Source organism: Drosophila melanogaster, chromosome 2L (assembly GCF_000001215.4).
Source record: "Drosophila melanogaster chromosome 2L".
Classification (NCBI taxonomy): Eukaryota; Metazoa; Arthropoda; class Insecta; order Diptera; family Drosophilidae; genus Drosophila; species Drosophila melanogaster.
In genome coordinates, this window is record NT_033779.5 from 12,467,416 (window position 1) to 12,480,507 (window position 13,092).

At 36.1% G+C, this 13,092-nt stretch overlaps 1 protein-coding gene across 9 annotated transcripts in view; it reads right to left on the reverse strand.

Annotated features, from left to right (window-relative positions):
- bun (bunched) overlaps positions 1–13,092 on the reverse strand; it is a 91,072-nt gene that overhangs the window by 11,876 nt on the left and 66,104 nt on the right. For 8 of the 9 annotated variants that reach the window (NM_001042894.2, NM_001273490.1, NM_001169493.2 and 5 more), the window contains one exon: positions 9,700–9,751. The exons of the other annotated variant lie outside the window; for it this stretch is intronic. In NM_001042894.2, the coding sequence (NP_001036359.1) occupies positions 9,700–9,751 (52 nt within the window). The remainder of the gene's footprint in view (positions 1–9,699; positions 9,752–13,092) is intronic. 9 annotated transcript variants of the gene reach the window in all.

Genomic DNA, 13,092 nt, shown 5'->3' on the forward strand with positions numbered 1-13,092 from the left:
TTTGAAATTAACTCTGAGTCATGCGGAATATTGAAGACCCTGAATATTCTACTTTATTATGCCTTCCTAGAATACAATTAACCCTATCAAATATTTGGTCACAAATCAAAAGTTCTTTTTCCACCTATGCCAAAAGGGTCTCAAAACTTGGTAAACAAATACGCTGAACAAAGAGGAACCATCAAAAAATAAAAAGAAAAGAGAACTACAAACAAAACAAAATGAAGAGCCCCACAAAAACAACCATTAAGGAAAAATTAAAACTCGAAAGCGAACAAAAAAAAATGCCCACAAATAATCATGAATTATTCAAGGCCAATCGAGGCAGTCACAATAACACTATTTGATAAAAGTCTGTGTGTATCGTTCGATTTGTGTGTTTACTATTTAGTGTTCTGCACCCAAATAAATGGGGCCTTAAAGCTTTCGGCACAATAGTTCAGTTCGCCATTTTTTTCTATTCGCACTCCACTGTATGTATACCCTTCAAAAAAGGGGTTAGTCATTTTGAGGATTCACTCTGTTCATTTTCAAGAAAACCAGCTAGTGTTAAAAGTGGTATCTTTCGATAGGGTATTCAAACATTCTCTCATTAGATTGACGCTTTATTTCTAGCACGCTCTTTTTGGATGATATATTTTGGGGATGTAGAACTTAATTATTTTGTTTTGCTATATATTTTCTATGTCTATTTTCGGCACAACGCCAGATCGTCAGATCGCACATTTTACCTCTTTACCCCTAACAAGAACTATTCAAAGATGTCAACATAATTTGCATTCCTTCAGTTATTGTGCGGAATATTTTCGATCATTTTCCGTTTCCGTTTTAATTGAATGGTATTCAATTTGTGTGTGTGTGGAATAATTTCATACGTGTACATATGCATATTTAAGCAAATTTAATATATGCAAAAAAATATATGGGTTACTAATTGACTTACGCAGACCACAGAATAACAAAATTTGTTGATTTAATATTAGAAATTATTGTTTTGCTTACCTGCAAAGAGAAGAAGCAGAATAGAGAGTGTCAAAAATATGTAAACAGAATTATTGTCGAATTTATTCTAAGGCAAATAAATAAAACAGTCAGCGGGAAAATAAATTTCTAGGAATATTTATGCAGGCGAATATAGTAAATAACAAGTGGAATATTTTGTTGTTTCGAAAATTGGTAGTCGTCACTAATCAACAAGAGTAAGCTGGCAATATATGTATCTATACTCTGTTTCGTAATAACTACTTTTAATTAATTGATATATTGGGTTTTTTGTTTTCGAATATAAAACTAAATTCGAACAATTTTTTTTGAACATTTGCTTTGAGATTTCCTCCGGAATTTCTCTTGAGAAATTTTCCGTGGCAGACAAACGTTTCTTAATATGTTTTTAGTTGAGTTATAATGCGGAAGCTAAAGTCGCCACAGTTTTATGTGGGGGTCTAAGCAGACTCACACACATATGTACATACATAGTTATAAAAGCACAAACACACCATTCTGTGATATATTTATTGGCGTTTTGTTTTCGCAGCAACGTAGAGCAAAGGCGGGGCCATAACAAAATAGAAATGCCTGCTTGGGGGATAGGCGGCATAAACTTTCTGTGGGGCCAACGGATTGCCAGCTCGTTTCGTCGTGTTGCCTCAAATGACATATTGGTGTCAATTAAAATGCAAAAGGCCCAAAAATAAAGCGAAAGACAAAGCCAGGGAATCAAAACCAACGCACACATTAATCATCCATTGCAAAATCTTATTTAAAAATTTTTTTTTTTTTTTTAGCGATTTGAGTGCGAGTGAGATCGCCATGTCTCGGGCCAAACGCGTTTCGCGTTGGCGTTCGATCATGGCCAAATTTAAATCACATATGTATGTATGTTCGTATGTACATATGTACATATGGGTGTACATACAAGTCCGTCCGAATACATCAGGTGAGGTAGGTGTGTCTCGGCCAATTGCCAACGCGCACGCCACGCACACGCAGCGCATTTGTGATTTTCTTAACTCGGCTGAGATCTGCGATCGCAGATCTGAGATCAGCTGGCTCCAGCTAAGATCATTTGCAAAGTGAGTTGTCGAACAGGTCCCCGAAATAAATGAAAAAAAAAAAAACAAAATCGAATCGGTCGCACCTCGGCCGAAATCGATTAACGCATGTTTTTAAATCAGTCGATGGCGGCGCTGCTGCCCATTTACAATTAATTTATGTCAGCAGTGCACTTGAAAATATGCTAAATCGCTAGCTTAATTGGCACGCTCGTAGGCACATAAAACATAACTTGGCTTTTTTTCTTTGGCCAATGATTAATTATAGTTAGAGAGAAATTTAAAGGGACTTCCCCAACGAAAATAGTGCCTATCCTATTAGTTTTGTTAGTTGCCACACTAACTGTTTATTATCTCAATTTAAAAATCAAAAGACTGCGTAATTGGCCATCCTTGACTCAGAGTAAACCTGAAACTTATCGGAGATCGTTAAAGCGTTTTTATATCCCTGCCCGATTTCATTGGCAAATCCATCAGGTAGGTAGCCCACATACAATATAAGCAACCTATAAACAATCCGAAATTGAACAACTTTAAACTTCGACAACAAACTGGTTTTGGCTCCCGCACTGTGATGTCACTAACCCAATTAGAAAGCAAGTACCGGCAAAAAATGAGAAAACATATCCACAAATCGGACCCTGAACCAGCAAATAAATTGCTCCCATCAATTTAATAATAATAAATTACTTAAAATGTATATGCAAGCAGGCAGGCAGGCATAACGGCAAAAGATTAAAGCTTTTGCAAATAATATAAACTCTTGTTTATTTATAGCATTTTTAGTTAATTTTTGTTCGATGCTTATTGGGGGCATTATTGTCTGGCAAAAAAAAAAATATATATATAATTAGGTCAGCAACTGTTTTTGTCATTTCCCAATAATATTTCCATTTCGGTTTTTGAACCATTTTTTGCGTGAATGAATACTTTTGCTGAGTTTTCTGCTTGGCAACACGATGGCAGAATCGAATAATGGACAAAAAAAAAAAAATTGAAAAACTTTAGTGGTTGTCAAGTACAGTTGTGTGTGACAGTTGGACAGCTGATTGACATATTTAGTTGTTGTGCAAAATGGCACACAGGCCATGGGCCAAAAAAATAATTGTTTACTCGAGGGGAGAAATCGTTTCTGTGAAAGCACGCCTTTTTTTTTATTGACTCGAACACACCTCCCCCAAAACTTGTTGGAAATAGTTTTCAAATCACTGCAGGGATCAGAGAGGGCAGCAGAAGGTCTAGGACAGTTTAAAGTTTAAAGTTGAAAAACACCTTTCAGGGTCTCGTGCGTACTTTTGATTGCCTTTTGTCTTGCTCGATTTATCATCCCACTCATGTTTGCAAATTAAAAGCGATTAAGAATACATTGAGCTTTGCTTCCTGCATTTTAAGCGCGCTTTTTTTTAATGATTTTTCTCGCCTGATTGCGTGGCGAACAAAGACGGAAGATATCGGCTAGAGTTCAGCGTATATGGCACAAAGGTCAATACATCTAAGCCACATTTATCATATTGACTTCTACGACTGCGGGATTAACCGAAGGCAAACCTAATGCTAGAGATTTTACTTCGTTTTCATTTAACTAACAGACAGATATACAGACAGAAAACCAGATTGTGACGTTCACCAAACTTGTTTAATATTTAACACTACCCAGTGAAATAGAAGAGCCACATCGATATCGGGTTGAAAGTCAAAGTGTTTCGAATTAGAAAACGTTTTTGGCAAACATTAGGCATATTAATTTTGGTTTTTAAGTTCCGCATTAAAGCAGACAGGAAACTGTCGAATTAGAGAAAATAGCCATCCATCCGACTAGCAGATTCATTGCCTTGTGATGCGCCGATGATGTCTAATTAATTTTGATATTGAGGAAAATCATTTTGGCTAGCAGATTGTTGGCTAATTATCTGCTAATATATGACATTAAAATGCAATAGTATAGGCTTGCTGACAGACCTCTGTTTATTAATCTAGTTTTCTGATGTTTTGCAATAATTAAAAAACAAATATATATGCACATTCCGGCGCTTGGGGCATTCTAAATTCTTTGATAATTTCTAAAATGCACAGACAACAGAGCTTACTTCACAAAGTGAGCAGATTAAGCAGAATTCTCTAATGATTTGTCTTTATCTCAACCAATGTGAATGTGTTCCGATCAAAGTTTTCCACACTAACTGCAACTTCAATTCCATTTAAGTTAATTAGATATGGGAAAAACGATATAAGAAATAGTGCTTGTGCTTGTGGGGGGGGGGAATAAAAGTGGAAAAATCTTTCAAATAGTTTTACTTTGAAATCCAGCACTCCGCAAAGGCTTTCACATGGCATTTTTGTGCAGTTACGATCGCAGTGGCAAAGTTAGTTGCATTTGCATTCGTAGTTTATGGAAATTGAGAGCGCTTGGCAACAGTGGACTGCAGCTAGCAGGCAAACATAAACGAAAATCAACTGCACCGGGTCCACTACACAAGTATACTACGAGTAGTATACAATATGGGCATATAGTCATATGTATTGGCGATAAAACTGACCCACTTTTGGAGCTGCAATGCACGTACAAACAAAAACAGCGGCCAACTCGAACGACAATTGCAACTTAAACTAAAGGCTATCTCGTCTGGCTGCGAAATAAAAATAAAAATAAAAAAACAAACTCAAAAAAAAAAAAACAAATAAATGTTGAACGTCTGGTCCGGTCGAGAGTGTTTAGTTCGGATTTTAGAAGGGGCAGGAGAGCAGGAGGTGGTTCGAAACAAGTTTCAACCTAGCACAACATTGCTTTGCAAGCACAAAAAACCCGAACTTCACACCCAATTGCAAAACCACCCACGGATTCAGCCTTGAAGTTCGATTCGTGGGGAACTTTGCTCGCATGAACTCTAATTGCAGTGAAATTTTCTCGGAAAATTGTGGCATTTGTGAGTCATTAGGGGAGTTCTCGCTGCTGTCGAATGGTATGTTGGTTGGTGGCGTGAGCTCATCGCCGTTTGAAAAATGTTTAGCTCATTGCCTGTTTACCTTTCTCCGTGCAGTGGCGCTACACTTGCTTGCCACACTTCCCCACAATTCCACTTGCATTTCGTGTGAATTGAAAGTCGCCGACCTCGAAGACAAAGTGGGGGAAATAAAACAAAAGGTCAGAATCAAATTTCTTCGTGTTCTAAAGAATCTCTGGTGGGGATTTTGTGTAAAACGTGTGTCCACATGTATTATGCATCACAATAGCACCAAAGATCATTATACGGGCATCATGATATTGCACGTTGTGACGCAATTTAAGGCTGAATAGATGACGTCAGAGCGGTGGCTGTAACAAAGTCCAGAGCTTGACATTTAATGTGTTCTAGTTGAAATGATGCAACAGTAGCTAACTGTTGGATTTAGGTTTAAATAAAAGCAGGTCAAATTGAATCCATTCCCTATTCAGGCATTCTATCGAAAATAATCGACAAATTTGTTATCAAAATGTGACATTTAGCGCACGATAACTATCGATATATAGAATAAATGTGGAAAATATATAACAAAAAATCGATAAGGCTATTTATGGTTTACCTATTTGATAAAGTACGTTTACAATACCTAAAATTTAATATTTGGGACAAGAGGGTCTTTCCCTATGACCTAAAAACATATCTTTCTTCTTTCGCTTGTTTATGCTGCATTGTTTGAAGTCACGAGTCCATCGCTAGAACTGTGCGAGCTATAAACTATAGACCAGACTAGATCTACTGATAGACACGCAGCGCCAACAACGGCGACTCAGCAGGCGCCTTTGCGGCAGTGCCACGTCTAATTAGCACTTAACTGGCCCGAACCATTTGGGATTGGGATAGGAAAAAGTGACCGACTGGCCGACCCTCGATATTGTATCGATTCTGACGTCAATTGTTTGAAAATTGCGGTGCTGTGCATTGTCAATGCAATTAGACGGACTGAGCAACAGATCATGATACATCTATTGCTCGATAATGACGCGTTGTGCCAACTTAAGCATTGGTTATAGATACTTGAACAGTCTGTGATTCTATGATTCCATAAGAGATCAGGCAAAGACTTCACAAAAGCACGTGGCCAGAACACACTTTTGTGTGCAAGAGATACATACATATGTACATACCTACATATATAGTGTAAAACCAGACTTAGGCCGATATTTACCCATCTTTCTGGCCATTCCAGTGCCAACATTATTATGCAACCATCTTTGTTTTCCCTTAACCGATTGTCTGCCGTTCTTATCGGCTGATGTCTGGCTGTCACGGAAAAGTAAATTATTTAACACTATTCTTAGGGATTGTTTTTCCAGTTCGCATTAGCTGAAACTCCACACACTTGGACAAATAACAGAGGCCGAACAAATCGAGTGGTAAAAACCCAGCAACAGCACAACCCGACCAGGCCAATAGGTTTTATTTTTATCTTATCTGTCATGCTTTTTATGGTCTTGTTTTTATGGGTTCTGCATTTTGTTTTTCACTAAAGTGGAAGAGTAAAGCCAGACAGAAAGCCAGCCAGCGAGAGGCTCGACAAAAGTCAAGCCATTCGATCCGCACATCGGGCGAAATAAAGCCACATTAATGTCATTAAGTCATTAAGTTGTCTTAGCAAATCATTTTCTTCGACTTTTGAGATTGGTTCGAAAATTTTGGAACTATATGATACTCGTACTGGGAGTAAACGAAAGCTGTTTTATTGGGCACTAAAAATATTTGTTAGGATTTAGAAATGTAAAGCCATATTAGGTGTGAAATAGCTAATTATGCATTAAACCTTCAATTCGCACTATCATAAACAATAAACCATCAAGGTTTAGCTTACATTCTTCCTTGACTAGAGCCATTTAAGCTGATAAGTTTATATTTCTATTTCTATTGTTTGCGCCAGTTCAAATCAATCATTAAATATTGGTATAACCTAAAAACCTTATCAATCTACTTGAGTATGGGAGGAACAACCTAATCATTGGCGCCATGGTTTCTATTACCGTTTCTTTTATTTCATTTAAAGAAAACATTGTTTTCTTCGACGCAAGAAAGATTAGCATGGAAAATAGAACGTGTGAGTAGCTCTGTCTAGCTTAAGATTGCACTTCATACATGTATGGACAGCAGTGACAAAGTCTGCGATCGCCTGTTCTAGTTGTTATCATCATTAAATGTTGATCGCAGTTAAATAAAGCAAAGAAATTCACAAAAAAAATATTCGAAAATAAGTGACGTCACTTGCTTGATGATTGATAAGTTGTTAAAGGAATAAAAAAAAAGGGAAATATAAAAACGATTGCTTTTAAGGAAGCAAAACACTTCCGTATCATTTCTTATGCATTTGTAAAACAGGAAAAGAGACTGTCACAGAGGCTGGTGCAAATAAATTACATTTTATTTGACGCGTCTTTGTTGGGCGTAGGCAACAAATGGCTAAAAAACTCATCTCATTTTTTGTGTGACTCAATCCGTAATCCGCAATCTGTTTGCTCATGTCCACTACGTGACAATTGAACCAAACGGAATGAGTTTATATACTAAATATATACATACATATATACGAAAGAAAGCAGATCAAGAAATGGGAAGTGTCCTAAAATATGAATGATATGCGACATCTGCTCGGGGTTAGAGAACTTTCCCGAATAAAATTGGGACTACACCTGGCGGAAAATGTAATAGATCACATCATGACTCAAGTGAAATAAACTTGTTTTTGAGAAATTAAATCATTTTTTGCAAAGATAACAAAAGGCGGACATTTGTCTCGCAATGGGTGACATAAAAAAGAAGCACACACAAAAGCCAATTTGATTTCGATGATTGAGTTGAGTAATTTCAATAATTATCTGCTAGCAAATACGATTCTTATATGTATTCACATTCTTGTCTTTATTTGCTTTTGAATTGGCAAACAATTTATGGCATATTTGAAGTGTGGCATTTGTTGGCGCTTTGTGAGATAAGCAATCCCCACACAGAAAAAACAGTCTGCCATTTTGTAAACAAGACAAAAGCCTGATAAGCGCCCCGCCGGGAAGGGAGCCCATAAAAAAATCAGCCTCAAAAAGCCTCATATAAAATATTATTATTTTTTTTTTTCATTTCTTGCCACACCAAGGTCAAAAGCAACAACAGAATTAAGCGCATAAATTCTGCGGCCAACAAGAGTTAAATTGAAGGAAAAAAAACGGAATACGCTTGGGGAAAATACTTTCACAAAGTGAATCAAAAAAAAAAAAAAAACAAAAGAGGGAAAAACATTTCTAGGTGGCTAGAAAGGAATTCAAAAACAGAAAAAAAGAAAGAAGAGAATCGAAATGAAATGCGTCGGCCCAAAGAAAGTGGGGAGAGCAATTGAATTGACCCAAATGACCATTATGGGTGGCAAGTTGCAACTGCAACAGATGCACACACACTCTTTCTCAATTGAATTTCGTGGAAAAGGAAAAGTTGATTGACTTTAAATGAGGCAAAATCAAACAACATGCAGCAGCCAGTAGTTGCCACTGCGCTAAATGTGTCATCAAGTTCCGCTTGGAATTTTCTATCAACTCCGCTACTTGGTATAATAAATACGCAATCACGATAATCTATTGACAGTGCAATAGGATTTGGTTTTTAGCCAAGACATGTGAAAAAAAGGCCTTAAATTTATGGAATTATGATTTTTATGGACTTATCGCAATTGAGTATCTTCGATGGGCTCGTGCATTTTCAAAGATACACCTCTTTTTCCGTCTTTTAATCTAAATTGGAGATATTGTTAAAACGTTTCCTGATAGCAAATACTTCAATACTAATTCCATTAGAGTTGGCAACTAATTTGTCTGTTAGCCACAAAATACTGTCTATAGGTCATTCAAAATCATTGAAACTTTTATTTTGACTGATTTCGAAAGCGATTACAAGCTCGATTAGATTGTCCACTTGAGATAAATTCGATTGTTCATTGTGAACAAGACCGAAAAATATGAATTTCAATGGGGTTTTCCATTCATAACTCTCACCACAGTTCATTTCAGTTCATTGAAAACGACTCAAAAGCAATTGTCATCTCTGCGGATTGTTCATTGTTTTAAAGAGTCTTGTACTGTCTTTTAATTGGGTCTAAATATAGAATCCTCCATTGAAATGCATGCCATCTCAGTACAAAGCAAATTCAATTCAATTGAACTAAATTTGTACTTCAGGCCGAGAATGAAGAAGGAGGGCCACCACTTGATTGAATTGTATCTTTTTGTGAGCATGGCGCCCCACTCGAACATCTTTTCGCTGGGCTTTTCTTGTATCTTGTAGCTATTTTTGGATTACTGAGACTTAAGACCTTGCTCAATCGAGATTAAGAATGGTACATCAAGTGTACGCACCTTTTGTCTTGGAAAAAAACGACTGTTTTCATGGTCAAAAGTTTAAAAAAAAAATCTGAAGGCTCAGCTCATGACGTCTTCCGTCGTTTTTTCTTCATTTTGCCCTGATAACACTTTTTTTATGAACATGGTTGCCCTTTTTGAAGATTAACGATTTCATGTTTTTTCAACGTCTTATCAATTTCGAGCTGTTAATTTGAGTCTGTCTTTTGTGTTCAAATAATGAGTTAATCGTTGTATTTATAAATGTTTAAACTTAATGAAAATAATTTAATTGAAACTTACCATTGCCTGCTCGATTTTGTTATCAATCGCAACTGCACTAGTTCCAGATGCACTAAAATAAAAAAGTTAATAGTTAATATAATTGTATAGATAAGAATGTATGATTTGAATGTTATTTTTTGTATTGTAGCATTGCTATTTGTTAAATATTTAAAAGACCGTCATAATCTAATGACTCAATTAAAAACAAATCAAATACCTATTTTTTACTGCCTACTTTCTGAACGCCGACAAACTTTAGCTAAAGACCTTCGAATGGAAGTTATTTTTGGCGATCCGACCTTGCTGATGACAGCCGCAAATTGAGGTCAATATGACAATAAAACTTCCTCTACTTCGCATTAAAAAAGCGCGAACTCCGAATAAAACGCAAATCTCCCCATCTAATTGCAATGCCAAATGAGCAATTAAGTTGTCAAAAGACAAAAGTGAAAGATGAATGAAAGATGTATGAAAGGTCTTCAGACATTTTGATTGAATTTAAATCCGATATGATGATTTTTATGCAACCAAATCGGGTTTTCCCCGTGCCACTACAACAATTTGATCAATATGGGCATATTTTCTTTAATTACTGAGTGCAAGCAAAAGTGCAAATTATTTCACTGACCGGTCGATCGATTGACAAGCAATTATGCAACTCTTAAGGAAACTAGAAAAGTAGCAGGAAATGACATTATATAAAATGCAAAATCAATTTGAATACCCAGCAATCCAATGAAATAAAACATAGGTTCGAGCAATAATTGAATGCTTTAAGCATTCTGGTATTTTTCAAAGTTTTGGAATAAGTTTAAATTAAACTTGAGCAACAAATTGGTATTGCTTTTTAATATTCATAATCCAAAATAAATATTCTATTTGTTCATTAGAAATCAATCAGCTAACTTATATTGTTTATATCTAAGTGGCATTCTCTTTATCAAACGAATTCGATTCGATTTGAGCCACAAAAAATGCTTGCCATACGCAATAATTTCTAATTATAGAAATGGCACGATACAATGGAGTGTGTCATCGAATTAGATGGCTATAAGATAGTTACACGTTAAATAATAGAGCAATGAATCATTTGGAAGCAATATACGGTTGACCAAATTAGCAAGCGCCCAAGTATATATAAGTAAGTATATAAGTATAACTATGTATGTATATAATAAAATTAATATTGGAAAAATATTTTTAGCTTATAATATTATTTTTATCCAGTCACTTTCAAGCATTTCACTCCTCACTTCAGTATGTCCAAAATAAAACCACAACCATTAAAGATGCACTTTTATGATAAACACATCGTGATGTTGATGCTTTTGCTGAAATGCAATTCATTTAAATGGAATGGAATAATATCGTGCAAAATAATTAAAGTCAGTGGAAGAAGTCGGCTGGGCAGGCAATCAAGAGCGAGCGGGAATACCAGGCCAGAATTATGAGTGTTTCGTTTTCGGAAACCGACGGACTATCCTTGTGATTTACACCCTGAGTCAGCTGCCGGCAAGGACGAAAGGCGGATAGTTTCTTAACCCGCGTGGAGGAGTCAAGGGAATGTAGTTTACGACTTTCCATATCATCTGTCGCCTTGCCTGGGAAAAACAAGGCGGGTAGAAAGTAAAAGTCTCGCCATTGCAACCACACGCACGAGTGCGAATGCGAGTGCAATGACTCATGTCGTGACTTTTGTTCTCTTTCTTTGGGCTACAAACCACACAAACACAAAAGTCGAAAAAAATAAAATAACATTCATTCCACCAATGTCATTTTGGACACCGGTCAATGGCGCCATTGTTGTTGCTGCTGTAGTTATTTTTCTCGCTGGACACGCGGAGTTTTTTTTTTTTTGCCAAAAAAGTTCGCTTTTCGCATTTAATTCGTTCGATAAAAAAAGGTGGCCAGCAATTTGAACAAATAACACGCTTAATTATTATTATTAGGTGAATGGGTGCATTAATTACACAGAGGATTCGTTTCGAGGAAACTTTAAAGTATTCATAAAAATTAATTAGTTAATTCAATTTAAAGCTAAATGTAAAATAGCTTTAATTTAACGAAAATAACTTAAACTACTTGACCACAGAATTAGACAAATACTAAAATAAAAAGTATTTCTCTATGTGGAGCAACTTTTTGGCGTTTCGACCACCAACTTTTAGATACTTTTGATAGTTTCGAACTGCTCTATTCAAACTATAACAATCATGCACAGCTGGCGGCCGCCATCAACATCATTAGAGCATCTATTGTTGCTTTGATTCGTTATCATCTCGCCAGGTGTTATCAGCATGAAGTCCGACCAATAATATTAGACATGGTTAAAGCATGAAAGTACAGCCAAAAAAAAATAATGAAAGAATAAAGAAAGAGCGACGACAACAAAAAAAAAAAAAGGAACACCAATTATATATGAACGTATGTATATAATATTATTTTTTATATACAAAATCACCAAAACGAAGAAGAATAAATAATAAAGTGAGGAAAAAAGTGCAAAAGTTTATTGGGGTTCAAACGCCGCAATCGAACGCTCGTAAAAATATCAGTGATGTCATTTATTTATTTACATTTTTTTTTTGCCTCAGCTCTTCGTGCTAATTTAAAGATTACTTATTTATTTTATATACCGCTTCATTCAAAGTTAACATAAGTTTCAGCCTCAGTGTTCTTTTATACCATATACCTTACAAACTTGGCGGAATAATGAGTAATTTACGTTTCTATTTTATGTTGCAGTTGGCATCTTTTACAAACGTGCCACTTTTTCTTTTCCTTTTTTTTCACTCGCCGAATTTAAAGATCGTTTCCAATCCAAATTCAATCGAAACGATCTGAACAAGCGCATTAAATGTGAATGAAACTCTGGCCAAGTGCCAGGCTAATCCCTTGAGGAATGTCGCTGCTCTTTGGCATTTTCCCCCTGGCTATTTTCATTCAAAATATCATGATACGTTTGTATCTTTTTGTGCGAATCACACGGCTCAAATTGTTTCCGAAATTTTAAACTTGCGGATGCCGACTCTGCACTTTTTCTTCCTAAAAATACAAATTTCTTGCCCAGCAAACGACCTCCGCTGACTTGGCGAAATCGAACAATGAATAGTAAAAAAAAAAAAACAAATATCGATAATGTTGTCAGGCCATTGCTGATGTAAGCGAAATGAGAATTTGACATACATTCATACATACATATATATGTACATCATGCCATCTTCGCCATTTCGAAACCGTCGATGATTTTGTGGAGTGTTTATTTGCATTTGGGGAACTCAAAAGTCGGGAACGATGACACTGAGTTTACGACTCCAGGAAGTTGGCGAACGAAAACAAAACACACCGTACAAATTGTTCAGCAAAATAGAAGCAAAAACGATCGGAATACGGAAATGAATTTATAACAAA